This window comes from Pleuronectes platessa, chromosome 16, assembly GCF_947347685.1.
Source record: "Pleuronectes platessa chromosome 16, fPlePla1.1, whole genome shotgun sequence".
Classification (NCBI taxonomy): Eukaryota; Metazoa; Chordata; class Actinopteri; order Pleuronectiformes; family Pleuronectidae; genus Pleuronectes; species Pleuronectes platessa.
In genome coordinates, this window is record NC_070641.1 from 13266501 (window position 1) to 13285117 (window position 18617).

The 18617-nt window shown below is 44.1% G+C and overlaps 1 protein-coding gene across 1 annotated transcript in view; it reads right to left on the reverse strand.

Moving 5' to 3' along the window:
- The window catches only part of olfm2a (olfactomedin 2a), a 22359-nt gene extending 13645 nt beyond the window's left edge, over positions 1-8714 (reverse strand). Inside the window, exon 1 of the mRNA XM_053443566.1 lies at positions 8571-8714. Within this exon, the coding sequence (XP_053299541.1) occupies positions 8571-8714 (144 nt within the window). The remainder of the gene's footprint in view (positions 1-8570) is intronic.
- Between the last annotated feature and the right edge of the window lie 9903 nt (positions 8715-18617).

Consider the following 18617-nt stretch of genomic DNA (forward strand, 5'->3'; position numbering starts at 1 on the left):
ATATGCAGCCTCCTGCCTTCTATAAAGATTACCTCACATCCATACATGTGGGGGTTGTCTACCTACGCACAGATATTCACTTTCTTTAAGGAAGACTCCTGCAAATGGATGCCGAAGAGTGCATCAATTTTTCATGCAGCTATCAGCTTGAAAGGGAGCCACAGTCGGTGCCACACTGACTTTTTTTTATGATGTATTACATAGTGGGCAGTAATAAGCTGTAAGCAATATCGGAGGCACGTCAGCTTCATTATCATAATACTTTTTCTCGAACATGTTTAAACCCTCTCTCTGCTCCTCGTCTGCTTTCCCCCAAGCCGGAGAGTTTTTTCGCAGCAACACGTCTTCTCTTCATTAATGTTTCATAAATGCTGGGCTGAAATTAAGAGCATATTTGAATCGGCTCCAATTTCATTACCACCCACCTATCCATTCTGAGCTTACTTCACCCATTCTCATCACAGTGGCCGTTTAGAGAGCAGGAAGGAGGCGGTGATTCTTAAATGCAAATGTTCTTTGTCCCTATATATGGTTTTTGGCTGAGCGGGCTGCAGGAGACATCTATATATCAGGGCTCATGAGCAACTGATCTCCCGGGGTGCGAGTGGTAAACTTGCATATGTTTTGGCGCTCTGGCTTGTTTATGCAGCTATGATTAAGTCCTCGCTCTGTAGTGAAGAGTGGGTCATTGACATTGGCTCATTTAACATGGTGTTCAAACCGCGCAGCCTTTCACACATCTCATTAGTGTGTGTAAAAACAACTCACTAAATCAATCAGTCGATCAAACTTCATTTGCAGTGCACCTTTCGTGCAGGTTAGTTCAAAGAGCTTCACAAACGACGGGAAACAAGACAAAACAAATAAAAACGCTGATGATAAAATACATCAAATGGATTTTGAAAGCTAAAAAACAAACATAAATATGATTAAATTAAATAGATCAAATTAATAGAGGAAACAAAGTCTACTGTAGGCCGGTTGGACCCCTTACAGTGATAACAACAATCCTGGTGCTATCAGCAGCTAGCTGGGAGCACTTCAGGTCTTGGGGATAATCCTTTCCTCCCAGAAATAAACACTTTCTTTGGAATCTGAAGGGAGGAGGTGTTAAACTCACGGTCGCAGAAATTCCTCCATTACACATGAGGGATGAAGTAGAATATGTAAGTGCCCGATTTGAAGCTGTCATGGCTGTCGTGCATAAGCCCATTAAGGAAGAAGACAGCGGCAATGAAAACAACAGGAAACCGCAGAGGGCAATGGAGATGAAAAATCAATCGGGCTTGCTCTCTTAAGTGAAAATTACTCGTAGGGATTTTTCTGGCTCACCCCCCATTCGCGCAACCTCCGGGTCCCCACTGTTCCCATGGCATCACATCAGACAGCCTGGGCCATGTGAAGCCCCCACATCCTCTGCTGCTGCTGTGTGTGTGTGTCCCCCCCCCCCCCCCCCCCCCATTACGAAACCTGATTAAAAGTCACGGATACACTGATGAGGAAGAGTTGTGGTTTGAGAAAGGCTGACGGTGTTAGGAGAGTGCTGGCTCTAATTTCCTCTAGCTTAGATGAAATGTTGCCCAGTTATTATGCTGAATGACAACTTCAGTTAGATCCCTGCTGAGAGAGGAGAAGAAGAGATTGGATGAGAGGGTGTGGTCAGGGGGAAGCTATAAAGTAGAAACCAAATCCTGTTCTAACCGATCCCCCAAATACAGCATCAGCATCCGACAATCATGTGGGAAGTGTCTGCAACTTTGCATAGTTTAAGGTCGACCATTATGAAAACTAGAATATATATCTCAGCCATGAAACATTTATATTCACTATCCTGATTTATATTTGGATCTGCACCAGATTGCACACACTCAAAAATAACTAAGGATTCAAAAAAGTGTAAAAACACATATATTTTTTTTATCTTGTGCGCACAAGATATTTATTTGATCACAATGAAAAATTCATACGAGTATCTTGTGACTTTAGGTAAACACCGTCAAATATGATGAAGACAACTCAGCTAAAGATTTGTTTACACCTTGGAACGTCATAAAATGAACATTTAACAGAAAAGTTGATCATCTTGTTTGCACGAGATAAAACAACAACAGCAGGATGGACTTCCTCTGGACTTCTCTGTAGATCAGTCCCCTTGACATGTAGGATTTTTAACATCCCTTAAACTAAAATAAAATATCCTGACTCCTCCCCCAAATTAGATCCGCACACAATATTTTATGGGTTTTTCCAATGGTCATGCCCCATCCCTCCAAATAGAAAATGTGTAATCCTGCGAATAAACACGCAAACAAATATATATCCTTGGTGGTTATTAACCAACCCAACAACTAGTGCCATCACCTTAACGATTATCTGTGGTGCAAAGACCACAGATATCATATGCTGGTAACGATTAGCAAAGTTCAGAGGGATTATCCAATTAGACATTTGAGCTGCTGGTATCACTGTGGAGAGTCGCAGGATGGACTTCCTCTGGCGTTTCATTAGGCCGACCTCGGGGCGGGCTGCTGTAGAGCCAGAGCTAAATGAGATCATAAATCTACAACTCCTTACTTTACGAGCATGACGGGAAGTATATTATAACTTTCATAAGCAGCGGGAGGAAGTGGCGAGCGGGCTGAGGCAGGCCGCTAGTCCCGGGCTATGAGCGATCCGACCGCTGCCGCTGTGGACTGAGTGCACCGTCACATCTGAGGAGCTGCAGCACTGCAGACGGACAGTGTGCGGACAGGAGGGCCGAGATAAATCGAACATAGAAAAAGAAGAAGAGAAGGCATAGAGATGAGAGCCATGATAACAAAGTAGGAGGTAATATATCTCTTTCTTCCATTCTCGTCCTGCAGTGCCAATGTTGTTTATCCAAGTTCTACAGCTTCACTTTCTCTTTCCAAGTAGAAACATCTGTTCCTGCAACACTCACAGCTCTGTTCTATCTGTACGGCCAAACTATCGCATCTCATTTCTCAAATTTAGTTGGTTTTACCCACACACACACTCACACACACGCACACACACACGCACACACACACAACCATGCAAATACACACCCCCACCCTCGAAAAAGAGCAATCAGTCGATCCTCGGTGCACAGGCCATCTGCTGGCCTTTAAAATAAAACTCAATGAAGACTCCAAGTGAAGTCCCTGGTCCCTCCTTCGCCCAAGGAAAACCGATTACCACAGTCAGCACAGCATGGTTGCCAGTCAATAATATGACTCATAAACTCATCATGCCCCTCTCCCTGCTGCCTCCCTTTTCCCTCCCTGCTGCCTCTCGCTGGCTCCCACTCCATCACTCCCGTGACTGCCACCCCTCCTGTGTGGTGTCCTGCTCGCTTTCAATCTGCGGCTCCCTCTCGTTCCAATGCGGCTCGCACTTGAATGACAGTGGGGGAAGGCAGATGTGTCAAGTGCTTTTTTAAGTGGTGGGGGGTGGGGGGGACTCTCGGGAGAAATGAGACACTTGTCAATGCCCAGAACTCACAAGTGAGCATCCACCATGTTGTACTTTTTTCCGGAGCAGGCTGCCAGTGCCATGCCAGGTGTCTTGTTGGTAAAAAAAGCATTTGCTGTTATATACGGGTGCAACATAGCTCTGTCACGTCTGGTGCTGATCAGAAGAGCGAGGCGAGAGTGGCGGCGCGAAGACAACATTGCATAAACTGTTAGAACACAGTCGCTGCCTAGTTGGAGGAAAATATGGATTGCAGAACGCGTGTGAGTTGTGATATCATCAAACTGGCAAATGAACCATGTCAAAATCCTGATTGCTTGTCCAGCTATGGGGTCTGAGATCAATAGCGCTCGTTACACAGGCCGTCACATAATCAGATAATGTATCGAAACAATTTAAAACGATATTACCAGATTGTCTTTCTCTCAGTTTCTGGCTTCACTTTGTCCCGACGGCAGAGGACACCTGTCGGGGGTCTGAGCTCCAATAAATTGTGTTGTTGGGCTGCTTGATAAACACTAAAACAAAGTGCTCAAATGAGAATCAGCAGCAATGTGCAATCTTTAATCCACAGCCAATAATTGATCGCTACAATCTGCTTCATCGGACGGTACAGTGGTTAAAGTTTACAGTTCCACATCCAAACAGACAGAGACTGAATGAGAAGAATCATCCCTGGCTCTTTTGTCTGCAAACATTTGTTGTTCCTCACTGCCTTGTGATGGTGAGAATATTGTCTTCACTCCTCTGCTGCACAGGTTTCTTATTTTAGATATCAGAAGAGAGTCAACACACACACAGTATTGTCTCCATGACTTCAGAGGACCCTACATTGACTTAGATTCATTCCCTGGAGACTTAAACTCTAACTCTAACTTATTCTTGCTCAATTCTTACTTTAACCTTCAAGTACGCATTCACAAATAGACTGGAGAGAAAAATGGAGGACGTGACGGCTCCCAAAAAGTGAAGCCAAATCATCTCGACCGCCAAGCCTGCTCCATGTTAGAAGATGGGACATAAACAAAAAAATCTAAATACACTTAAAATAGTTAAAATAGTTAAAACATCTTTTGAAATAAACTTTTCCAGTAAATTTGGTTATAATAACGTATTTGACGAGCAAAAATGCATGGGGAGAAATATATATCATGATTGACAGCTGAGACTGCCTCGTGATTGGTCGAGTGCACGAATCAACAGAACCTCGTCTCTACTCCATGATCACTACATGCAGACTCTGGCAAATAAGGTCCAAATCGCAAGATGGCGGCACCGGTGTCCAGTGGAGGAAGTGGAGATGTGTTTTCCACCTTTATTTACAGCCTCTGGTATTCACCTTTTAGAATTGAATGATTTTAGGGGCTTGTTTTTTGTTTGCAGATTTAGGTCCCTAAAACAAGGAAATGCCTCCACACACACACACACACACACACACACACACACACTCACACTCTGTAAAGTCTATGTTTAGATTTATGATTAATGATGATGACTCTGTGTCCAGACTGATAGAATCAGACACTGGGAAGGCTCTGCACCTAAGTGGTTTATGTATTTTTATGACGTGAACATATTTTCTATCTCAGCGGACTTTGTACTTTTAGAGCACAGCAGGGCCCAGTTTTTTTGTTGAATATCTTACCGATGGGAATGTTTACGTGTTTTTTCACATCCATATCTGTTTGTTTTTCTCAGTGTTGCAGGCTGACCATACTGCCCCGAATGTACTTTAGTAGATTACAAATATTTAACAATGGATGGCTGAGAATTTCCTCCAACAACCACACATCAAAACGACATATAAGATTGTTTATTTTGCTTCAGGAAGATCACCTAGACCCGCCTATCCCCCTGTTGCACAAAACCCATACCCAACTCAGTGATGTGTGTTGACTGTGTTGTTGACAATTATTCCGCTGGATTATTATTGAGCCACAGTCACAAAAAATTCTTCATTCTTTTGTTGTTTTCCCCATAAATCGTAACAATCCCTGCTCATTACCTCCAACGAGGAGGCAATACTTTCATTGCAGTTTATCTGTCTATCGTCCATGAATTTTTTGTAATGGGTTGGGATAGGAGCCAAAGAAAGAAGCTATTATATTATGGAGCTGATAAACGAGCGGATCCAGGCATCATTTTGCCTTTCTTTAACATGGTGAGATAGAGCCTAGGCCTTGGCAGAGGTACACACTTTCCAAGCAGCCTTCTAGGTTTACAAGGAATTGTAAAGCATATTTAGTTGTTTATTTCTGAATTTTTAAAAGCGTATGTTGCTTCTCAGCCCCAGGGACAGGATTGTGACTGTCCCAGCATCTAGATTAAAGACTGCAGGGGACCAAATTGCACTTCAAGTCCAAACCATCAAGGTTCTCCTGAAAGTGCTGCAGAATATATCAGTGCATCCATACGTATATATCTCCCTGACTAAAACGTAATAACTGACTGCAAAATGAGTTCCACATGTAGCTTTATTAGAGCACGCTCACACCTACGCAAACGCAGCCGAATGTTGTGGGTGGAATGTTTTGTTCGCTCACTTGCACAGATTGGAAATGAACAGGAGGCGAAGGTTCACCACTGCTACATTTGTGTCCGTGTGGCCGTGCCCTTATGTGTATCATTACCCCGCCTTTTGCCTAAAATTTGGGATTGGCTCCACCCCCCCCCCCCCCCGCTATAACCCATACAGGATAAGCGGTATAGATAATGGGTGGATGGATGCTCTGTGAGTGTGTGTGTGTACATCTTGGCCCCACTTTGAAGCAACACCAGTTCCATGTACATGTTAGAGTTCCAGGGCCTCTTCTGCTCATTAAGGAACATGGTTTTGCACTAACCAGATGTGTACAGGCATCCAGGCAGTGCTGTGCTCAGTGCTATTGCAGTAAAGGCCCATAAAAACTCAGTCAGCTGTGTTCTCGGATCAGCTGGTACAGAAAGACTGGCACAGAAAGCAACTGAAGCAGACTTTGAAAATCGCTCTGAGCTGGGAGAATATGGGACGCAGTGTGTATGGGTGCCAAAGCGCAAGGGGGGGGGGGCAGCAGCCATGCAATGGCCACTGGCACTCTCCCACCAGAGTGTCACAAGACCACAGCTAGATCGTCTTTGATTAGAACTCTAAACATTGTGTGAGTCACGGCTGCTTCTGAGATCATCACAGGCAAATGTCTCATTAATAGTGATGGGACTTTGAGGCGAGGTTTTACATTAAAGTTTCATTCTCTGGCATTGTTTATGAGGAGAGATAAGTCCTGTCTCAAAGCGAAAGACATTTCCCATCACAACAGAGTGTTTTACTGGAATAATTCCTGCCACCTTCAAAACTTGCTCATCAGTTTTGATGAAACATTGATGAAATGGACCTCAACAGCAGCGTTTTCCCTCCATTGCTGCTGAATGAAGGTTTCCTCAACCAAAATATCCTCTCATGACTATGTATAATATTTTACTGCGTGCACTCTTTGAAATGCAAATGATAAAGCCTTGACTCATGAGTTTTGATGAGAATGAACAGAATGAAAAGAAACCTGGCAGCAATTCTGCACTCCCCTTGACCCAGGCTAAGCAGGTAGGCTATAGGGATGAATGGGTGGCTTATCCAGGTCATACCCTCCAGAGGAAGGTGGGTGTTGAGTGGGATTATCGAGTTGAGTGGTGTAGATAATTCAAAAATGCTTCAAACTCTGACACTGTTACAGAGATTACAGTGTGATTTAACACTGAACTTGTGCTCAGAATTACCTGTGGCATGTGAACAAGTTTTAAGTGTATATATATATTTATATATATAAAAAAAAAAGACTAACCATTTTTTCTTTTTACCAAATTGCTTTTAACTTGGTGCTTGACATTTTCATAATTGTAACACGGAGCTAAAACGCATCTCTCTCCAAAGGAAACATTCCAACCTGACATCTCGCGGCAACATTTAGGAGACGTAAAGTGGTGGATTGATGTTTGAACGAACCGTAAGAAATAATCAAAGTCTCCTTCAAACAGATGGACCTCCGCCCCTGAGACAAGAACGACTTAACATGCACAGAGTGCATAAACATACAAACACACACATGCACACACATACACATGAACACACATCCAGATGGTTGCCGAGCTCTTGGGACATTCAATTTCATTTAATCATTTCAGCAGACCAGGACATTTGCCTAATGGCCAAGGTGCCATAAAAACACACTCAGGACGGAGGCAAAGACAATCATTAACCACTCATGAACCTGCAAATGGCAAATTCATTTGGCATCTGAAATCTTACTGTCTCTCATTAGCACAGAAAGGCGGACAGACAGATGTCACACTGAACTTTCATATTTGTGTGTGTGTGTGTGTGAGTGTGTGTGTGTGTGTGTAGTAATTAAACAGGACCAAAACTGTTTTTAATTACAAATCACAATCGCTGCCAATATCTACGCTGTCCCTGTGTGGTCGCCCTGTGCAGTAGGAGACCGGTGGGTTTTATCCGACAACGGATAAATAACACAAACTCAAAACTCCAACATTGTCTCAACCTCCCCGTCTTCCTCATCACCTCTGGATCCGAGCAGCATCCTCCCCACCCTGGAGGTGACTGACGGATGGGATCAGCCTGAACATCACTCAGAACCGCTCTCTGCCTTCTTTCACCCTGGCAAAAACATATGATTTACTGCGGCGGTCCACGCTGCGTCCTCCGCCTCTCACCGCCACTTGCAGTCTCTAGCCTCTAGACTTAATGTGGCTCTCACACCAACATGTGCAGCGTTCATACACTGTTGAGACGTTGCTCTCACATGCATGTCTACGCCCATCATCTCTCTCTCATTAATACAACATATGTCTTGAGACGGACTCTCGTCGTCCCCCTCCCATCTGTGCGCCCCTCTCTGAAGCCCCTCTGCTGTTTGTGTCATTAACTATACACACGCACGCTAACTCACGTGTCAGAATCTTCCTATTTCTACACTTTCTCCCTCTGTCTTCTGCTCTCGTCTGTCACGTCCTCTTCTCGTTCCATACAGTCACAATGAAAGCATGCACACACAAATACAGTGCACACGCTTGCAAACAGAAAAAACAGAGGAAGTCATACGCACGCTGACAATCCTCTCCGAAGTGCCCCCTCTGGAGACGGTGGTCCCGTTGAGTCCCACCAGAGAGGGCAGAGTCTGGGACATCCAGTTGGTCACCATGGCCATGGTGCTGAGCACCGCCCCAATCTTTAGCATAGGGACGGTCATGTTCGCTTCCTGTGGGGCCCGATGAAAACGGCCCTACAGCCAGCCCTGCCCTGCCCTGCCCTGCCCTGCCCTGGACCTCGGCTCCACTCAACCCCACTCTGCTCCAGACAGCCGGGGCAGAGAAGCAGCCAGTCAGCCCCTGCCTAAGTCCAAGGGGAAGCAGAGCTCCCAGAGCTGGTAGAGCACAGTTATCAGACTCGCACACCACCAGCTCTGTCAGAGGGACAGCCAGGGACCGGTTCGAGGAGAGCAGCTCACATCCAACAGCATCACGCTGGAATCTTCCCTCTCGGTGTGACTGCCTCTGCCTCATCCCCTCCCGCTCCCTCACTCTTTCCATCTCTCTCACTTCCTCACTCTCCCCTTATCTCTCTCTCTCTCTCTCTCTCTCTCTCTCTCTCTCTCTCTCTCTCTCTCTCACTCACTCTCTCTCCCCCCTCTCTTCCTCAAGATGCAGAGCTGCGCATTGGCTGCCTCTGCGTCTCATCCCCTCCCAATCAGCCTCTGCTCGGTTCTTGCCAGCCCTGTTTTGCATGTGTCCGTTCTTCTCCATTCTTTCCCCTCTCTTTCTCTGACATTTTGCTTTTTTTTTTATGACTCACGTATCGGTGTGTAAGTGTGCACACACACACACACGCGCCTCTATAGGTGTGGAGATCAGAGGGGGCTTATTTCAGACGGCTGATCTGTGCTCTGTGTTGTGTGACATGTGAGTGCCCGGAGCATCCAACACTGCAGAACGTCCTGCAGCCTCGTCACAGTGCCTGCTCTGGATGGATGGAGGGGTTGAGGATACGGAGGAGTGGGTTGATGGATTAAAGGTTGGCCGGGGGCTCATGATGAAAGACATGGGCAGGTGGTTAGGGAAGGTGTTACTGTGGGACAGAGCCAGGTGCTGCTGTTCACACTGAAATTCTACCTCATGGCACACCCTACATCAGCTTGTTGCATGCACTTGAACAGTTTTTTAACCAACTCTACTTTGCCTGTGACTTTGCAATATCACCATATTCAGTTGTCTTCTTGGAACTCCTCATGGAACATAATTCTTAAGCTATAAAACTAGTTAATGAGTGCAGAATTGGAGATTGGCTTAATGTAAATGGTTTGGATTTGCTGGGTGCTATGGTAAGCTCTCCTTAGAGAAGGGGATCACATGTTTTTCTTTTCTTCCAGTGGTATTGGTTTTCACTAGTTGTTCTGCTATAGTCCAAAAGGATCTGGCGTTTGGCACAATCACATCCGTTAAGCCAGTGTCAGATAGTCTGCTGTCTTTTTTTCTGTCCCTTCCCTTCAGGGGACTCCGCCTGAAGCCAGACTTCAGACGTGTTCTGAAGTCTAGATCGGCACTTTAGATCTGCACCACACGTTTTTCTCTCCGTAATCATAGCAGCCTGAATTTGCCGCTCACCTCTACAGCGATGGGTCAGACAGAATGAGATATAAAAGGTTATTGGACTATAGGGGGGTGGTGTCTGAGATTTCTCCTTGAGGCTTGAAGCTTAAAGCGTCAGCCCTCGCAACAATTCCCCACCAAGATACAGGGCCACAGGCGGAGTCATTTTATGCCCTAAACCGCCATGCATAATGATGATAGAACGGCCTGCGTAGACAAAACGTACAGGCCTGGCCATCGCCCTTTTCTTGCTGGCTTGCTGGTCAGCTGACTTATTCATTTTGTCAGCCATGGATGGGCTCCCCTCCCCTCCAGTCACGCTGGGTGAGTGATATGGGTTCCTCCGTGTCGGGTATACTGTGAAGGGAAATGGGGAGAGACAGCTTCTTGAGCCCCATCCAAAAAATGTCAGCCCTCCTCAGCTCACCTGCTACCGCTCACATTCTTCCCGCCTGCGTTTACTCCTCTATTTGTGCAGCAACACTGTCTCCATGTGGTCACCAGTGGAACTGCACCAACTGTCGTACACCCAGCCCAAGTCTGTCACTGCTGTCATAATTAGTTGACACTTTATAGGGATGTAGCAAAATATATATATAAATAAAATTTGACATGCAGGATATGTGCACACACAAACACACTGCATGCGTTTTGTATTGAATTATTCCAGGGACATGCCAGATCAATGCCAGGTTCATATATCATCTTTAATGACATTGTGATTCAGTATTTATCTAAATAGCTTTGTAATATTTAACAGCTAAACAAGTATAGCCTGTATAATAAATCAGTTTGATGTGCAATTGTGCATGTAAATATTTCAGTCCATTAGGGTTGCCAGGAACTTGAGCCAAGCAGCTGACATTGGGTGATATTATTTAATTTATATATCAAAATGTGGTATTGATGTTTTAGGTGTTTTTCTTCTGCTCACAGACATCATGTAGGTGAAGACAGTTATTATCAGTAATGTGGCAAGCTGAATCCTTCCTGGACTGCACTGGGATGCAGTTGCCGTGCTACTCACATGGTGGCAGCAAAGGTTTAAACATGGACATCCTTTACACTTGTATCGATTTAAATTCTAACTCCCATATCAGGTCTGTAACAAATTCAGGGATTTATCATCTTAAGAAGATAAAGCATGGATAAAAGAGCTTAGGCAGATGCAGCTCGTTCAGGATGCGGCTGCTAGATATCCTATGAGGACAAAGCTAGACATATTTCACCAGGCCTCAGATCTCCATCTTGGCTGCCATGTATAGAAGAATTTATTTAAAAAAAAAAAATGTAATTGTCAGTAAATAACTTATTGGTTGAGGGGCTGAGTACATCTGTGATCTGCTTCCACACAGTGAAAATCTCTAAAGTCTTAAGTCATCAGAGTCCTGTCTGCTAAGTGTTTCTTGGGTGAAGCTTTGTTTGACATAATATGCTTCACATGATCTCAATGTGTCTCAACTCTCAACTGTTCTATACACAAGCTAAAGAAGTTAAGTTCCTCTGCTATTACCTTTACTAATGACTTTATTTATTATGATTTTTTTCTTATCTTTATCTTTTTTACTATGTCGTTCTTTTTGATCTATTTCTATGTAAAGCTCTATGAATTTCCACAAAATCATTCAAGATGCTGTTTATTGATGCTCCACCTTCGATACTGTGACTAAATGGCTGCTGGAGGGGGCCGAATATTTCACAGAAAGTAAAACAACAAATCCATCATTATCGCACATTTAGGAACTTTAACTTCAAAATGTGTGTTTTCTAATGAATTATGAAATAGTGGGGCAACACATAAAATGCCGAGAGTCAACACACCCATGCAATAGTCGAAATTTGGGAAAAAACATTATTTTGGCATACTGCCTTTTGTGTCCTCTATTGTAAAACTTCTATCATCAACTACATGCCTCATCTATGAACCTGTCTTCTTTAAGTAATTGTTACCCTATGGATTATACAACTATAGGACCAGTCTAAATATATAAGTGTCCTCTAATGTGTCCTCTCCCAAAACTCAATATATATATATGTGTATATATATATATTTATCTTTTTCAATAATCACAGATAAAATGTATGTAATCTTGAAAGAACAAGTTTTTAGTTCTTGTATGCAAAATAGTTATTTTATGATTTTAGGCCTCCTTGTTACTATCATTAAATAGATTTGTATTAGATTGATATTATAATCATCAATACAACATTTGACATGAGTAGAATGTTTGGTTCTACAGCCTATTCCCACTGGCTGGATTTCCAACACTATCTAGTTTGTAGTATTCAATATGCAAGTGTATTTGACCAAATAAGATATAAGATAATTCAATTTCCTTTAATATTACTAAAGGGACTCCACATATAGCTTTTAAAGTTTGACTTCAGATTAAATGGTAATAAAACTCTGAAGCACAATTTCTTCTTTCTGAGTAAAGATTATTAAACCCTCTGAATAAAATTGAGCAGTAAACTTGTTTGTTTCCATAGAGAACTGACATGATTTCATTCATTTTTGCCAACAGCTAAATACTGTGTGCATGCTGTACCTGCTGCATGTGCATTAACTGAAGCCCCAGAGGTTCGTCTTACATCACATCTTCCCTCGAAGTGTTTTAACCTTTGTACCATTATCTTCTCTTTAAGCACATCTTTAAATCATTACCAATAACTTTGCATTTGCTTTAGATGAAAAGCATTGAGTGCTCCTTAACTATTCCAGAATTACGATTCTTCTCACGCATTGCAGGTCAGGTGGCATCTTTTGAAAAGTGATGGACCAAATAGAGGATGGGAATAATGAGTGTGATGAGGACAATCTGCCATTCCTCAAAGAATTCCAGGCCCTGCCAATCAGCTGTCTAATCACAGAGTCTGTTGGCAGAACAAGCTTTCATTAAATATTAGCAAGAGAGGAAGTCAGCCATTTAACCTGTATTAATTTAATCCTTTTTGATTAATTTCCAAAGCCCTTCCTCATAATTTCCACTCTAATAATTGGCTAGCTTCATTATCACCGGTTCTCCGTCACCCTCTTTTGTTTCTCCTCCTCCGAGAATTTTATTCAGCATTTAACTCCGCTCGCTCGCCCCCCCGTTCCCTGTTCTCTCAGCCTCGTTCACTCAGAATAAAAGCTCAGAACTCATGATCTTAGTTGGCTTGTTGCATGCTTGCGCTTAGATCTGCACCACACATACTGTAGATACAACTCTCCCCATAGACATGTCAAAATGGCCTTGTGCTTTATCCAAACAGTAAAAAAACATCTATTCTGCTCCTCGCCTTTGGGTGTGATCTGCAAAGGGCATTTTAATCAGTTCCCATGGTGCAAATGGCCACCAACTGCAGAAATGGCAGCATTCAAGCACACCCATGGATGGCAGTAGAGCGCCACACAGCCCCAAGGCCATAGGGACAAGCTCTAAGTGAGATAACGATACAGGGGGAGCAGAGATGCACAAAGCACCGGAGCCGCGTTCCTCGCTGAGCACAAATACACAACCAGCTGCAAATTCACAGCTGAAACACAGGGCCAGATTACACCTCAGCTAATTACCCATACCTCCTTCATAATGATGCAGAGCTGTTATGACTGAGGCAGCGAGGCCTCACACAGGCACACACAGACACACACACAAACACACACACACACACACACAAACACGCAGATCCCCCGCCTGGGCTCTGGAAGACGCCGGAGTCATCTGGCTCTAAGAATACTGGCTATTTTTCTGAGTCATAATTCATTAATTAGATGATGGACATGGAGGCCCAAAGCCTTCTAAATATATCAAGATCAAAATCAGCTTAAACAAAGCGTGACCTCATTACCATAGCAACTATTTAAATGGCATAAATAGGCTGTACCCCCGGGTTCAGGCAGGCAGACACAGTGGTGTGCTTTCAACATGGAGTGTTTAATCTATTAACGGCTCCTGTGGGCCTTTGATTAAGGAAACTCATCTGGGCTTTTGCATTTTATAGTAGTGGCTGAGACCACAGGAGGACTATAGCTTACACACACACACACATCGACCCCTGCTTCCATAAAATACAGCGAATACATCCGAGTTGAATATGTTCAATAATTCAAGCAGTGAGCATCCACCGCAAGGGAAGTAGCACCTCAGTCCCGCTCTGACCAAAGAGACAATTGACACTAGACGAGTCGTGGCTTGATGTGATATAAAGTATATGGTTTGCATGACCACCTTATATGGGAGTCAATAACCTTGCATGGGCAACTTACATCAGCACTGCTGTACGGGATTACTTCCTGCTGAAGACAATAAAAGAACTCCTACTCGGCTTTTAGATAAATGAGTGTTGATGTGCGCGCCTGCAAAGCTCACGTGTTAAATCTGTTCACTTCTGCGTTGGTGCATTTAAATATACGTACATTGATTTGTTTGTGTGTGTCAGGGCTTCTCCATGTTTGTGTCCACATGCATGAGCAACACTTTCTCTCCACTGGGCTGTGAAATATCTACAATCCCCGCTAATGGTGGCTGCCACAGCGTTGTGCGAGTGAGCCGTTACATGCACGTAACACGCAGCACTGGCTACTATGGCACATAGCGGAAGCATAGGACCAGAACCGTGTCCCTACCCGAGGCTCATTAAGTATTGCCACTTAACTGCAGTAATGGTCGTGAACAGGTGAGAATCTGTCTCTCCGGTGGGAAATGCACGAGAAGGAAAATCGATACAGTAAGTGCCCGCTCGGCTGTATTGACCATCACACACCTACAACACCCTGTGGTGAGTCCATCCGTTCTACAGCACAGACTAGCCTGTAGAGCCCATCTTATCAAGGAATGACACGGAAGACAAGGAAACACATTCATAATATATCAGGAGGCAAAAGACAACAGGCCTTATAATCTTCACTCTCTACCATTACAGTGCAGGTATTATTTTATCTTGGACAGATATCCTTTATCTGCTTAAATTATGATTTTGATGTATATTAATCAATATTTCTATATACTGTAACTTTTGCACCAGACGGACATTTTCCAGTTTAATGTGCCTCCATATACCTCTTCAGTCAGAGAGGATAAATAGTAAAGATATATGCATTGCAATTTATTCCTCGACTCAGTAAACACGGCATCGGGGACATCCTGGTGCAGTGTGCGTCTTCTCAGAAGCCTTGTGAATAATGCTGGAACATGAATTCACATTTTCTTCATTGAGGTATTAATTGCCCCTGATTGCTCCCTTGATTTCAATCTCAGCAGCCCATGAGAGGCTATTGTAGGCTATTTTGTATGAATGAACCATATGTAGTTGAATCGGAGATTGCTCAATCAGGGATAAGCAGGGAATCCAATTATGCTTGAGGCCCCTGAAAAGAAAAAAAGCCTTGATCAATGCAATAGACAAGAACTTCATGCGGCAATCAGCTGCCATGCATTTTGCAGCACAGCATGGCTCCATCCACTCTTCTGCACTTTCTCCTGCCAACAGCACCAGCTGAATACAACTCAGCACTTCCTCTGGTAAATGTGCCCAGCTGAATTGCCCGCACGGCCGACGTGCACTCTCGCACGCACATGCACACAGATGCACATTCACGCACACACTTCCTATGATCATTTCCTGGCTCCACCACCCGTTTCCCAGTGTCCCACGAATCCCACTCTCTCCTGGATCCAGCAGCAGAAAGCCAAAGCCACATCCTGACCTTTTCTCTCTCCCAGCTAATCAAACATTCTCGCTGTTGTGCAGGGAAAGCTATTCCTGTAAATGGAGTAATTACTGACAGCAAATTGGGAGCCTTCAGCCCGGCAGATAGGTAGCTGGGGCTCAAAGAAAAGCCAGCTAATTGAGACTGCCCCCCATGGCCACTTGCCTCTTCAAAACGCCCTTCACTGAACTTGTGGTGCTGCCCTTGACATCACCCAGAATAACGTTTTTTTTTTAATTCTTGTTCATCCAGATAACTTGTCCTATGAGTGCTAGAAAACCTAATTTCCTCTGCTCAGTTTTAGACAGTGCAGCTGATAAAGCACATCTGACATGCTAACAGTTCTGAATCTCTATCAGGCCTCTATATAAAAGGCAGAGGTGCTGCTGTGAGTATTTTCCAATTTGTTTCTGCACTGCCGGGGTTGAGTGCCATTCCGTTGTCGTATTACTACACTGGCAAAGTGCTTTGTTTCATTAATGATGTATTCATTTATACCTGCACAAAAGCTGAGAGCTGATCTGAGATGCCATGCACCCCGTATTTTGTCGAATAGCTAAAGAGACAGGCAGCTTTGTTTTTTCAATCTGTCTCCGTCTGAGTCATTCTTCACACATGTCACCCAGTCACACAGAGCAAAGGTATCCCCATGATTGGCTGATCACTGTGCTTGCTTACGCGAAATGGAAAGTAAGCCAAGAATAACACAAGAGATAGACAAAAAGGTTATAAAAGAGACTGTGATGTGTCGGAGAGGCAGCGCAAGAGAGGGTGTGAAAAACCAAAAAAAAGAGAGGGAGAGAAAAGGATGGTTTTTGCATTTGAAACTCCCCGAGGTGATGAATTTACATCTTGTCTGTTTTTTGCCACGTCTGCAACAGCGAAACTAACAGGACCAGAGAGGAGTGGTGACATCCTGCCAATTATAGTCGGGTTGAATGGGAGTCTGCCGCAGCCAATTGTGGAGAAAAAATTTAAAAAAAAGGTCGTAATTTTCTATGCTCGACATGGTCAGGAGCAAACAATGACCAGAACCCATCAGCTATGTACCGAGTATTAATATTGAAGGGACAGAACCAGCCTGCATTCATGGGTCCGGCTTCTTTGTCAGAACTCACGCTGAAGCCTTCATTTGTATCCTCTGTCTTCAGGTCATTAATGTTCAGAGAAGCTGTAACATTTAATTAGGGAGACATTATTAGTACAACAGAGGCACAGCGTGCAGCGGAGAGAAATCCCCAAACAGCCCCCAACTGAAAATTACATTTACCGCCACGTGGAGTTCTGAGCGAAAAGGGGTCGAGAGAAACTTGTAGATAAATAAATTAGCTCGTCACCGTGCACTTTTGTGGAGTTTTTGCCTTGCTGCTAGAAGATTAGGATACATTTATTTGTCCCATACACATGCACAGATGCACAGACATGCACAGGCACACTCATGCAATTGTAGGGAAATTTAACCTCTGCTTTTAACCCATCTGGTGCAGTGAGCAGCCATGTACAGCGCACGGGGAGCAGATGTTGGGGGAGTAAGGTGCCTTGCTCAGGGGCACTAGACAGGGTAGGGAGAATCCTCTTGGATTTTTGGACAGATCAATCCAGGTTCGTCTTTTTGTTGTTTCTCCGTGGAGTCGAGCCAGAGACGAACCAGAGACCTTTTCTGCCCATAGTCCAAGTTTCTGCCACTAGTCCACTGTCTCTAGAGTATTAAGGATTATTAGTATAAATACACAGTCTTGTGATAGCCTGCGTTCTTCCCGCAAGACCCTGCTCGTGATTCCAGCCATACATTCTGCAAAGTCTCCGCCACATTGTCACAACGAGGAGCCACTGATCCGTTCAGTGATTACACGAACAAACAGACGGGACAATATCAACAAACTGGAGAAAATGAGTCCGCGGAGCAGGAATGAGAGGCCCTGCACGTTGAATATCATGACGGGTTAATATTCTGCGGAGTTTGCCGAGTGTGAGATGAGAAGTTTTGTGAGTGGGAAGGTGTTGGTGGGAGGAAGGTGGAGAGGCCCTTATGGTAAAGAGTCGCAGGTGCTTCACCGCAGGGGCCTGCATTGGATTATAACACTGGAACTCTCCGCAAAAGATGCCACGTACAAGACAATGAAGTGGATTCCTTGACGTGTCCTGAGTACGAATCTCAATTCTCAACATGTGAATTGCACGTCACGCAGGATGTGCTTGCTTTGGGATGTGCGATTTAATGTGCGTTATAATATTTGTCTGCAGGATTCCAGGCGATGCAGGATGTTGTGCGGCGTGTTCTCCACTGAGCACGACGCAGATGGGTGCTTAATGATGATATTTGCGAGCGCAGCCTGGGAGATATGTTATCAGAAAGGCCATCCCTTGCATTAATATTCCGTGCAGCACAAGGAGGGGATGCAAGAAGATTTTTCCCCTTCAGGAGATGCTTCCTTTCCTTTTGCTAATCGTTAACACAAATATTTCCATTTGCCGTCTTTAAGACATGTCAGTCGGCTACTCCACTGCTCGCTCCTCCTGGGACCTCTCATTGTTGACTGATTGCATCTGGTAAAATGGACACGGATGCATTCAGAATGAGACCCAACCTCAAAGGACGGCAGATTAAAATGACAGCAACAGCCTTTAATAATGAACATGGGAGACTTATTTATGTATATTTCTTCCACCCACAGATTAAATCACTAATTTGAATTTTAATGACACTCATCCACCCACCCAGCTCTGCACAACAATTAAAGCAGTGGATTATGTATGAGGAGGACTCTACACTATAGTCTCCTGCAATCCATAATGAAAGGACATTTTCTTCATT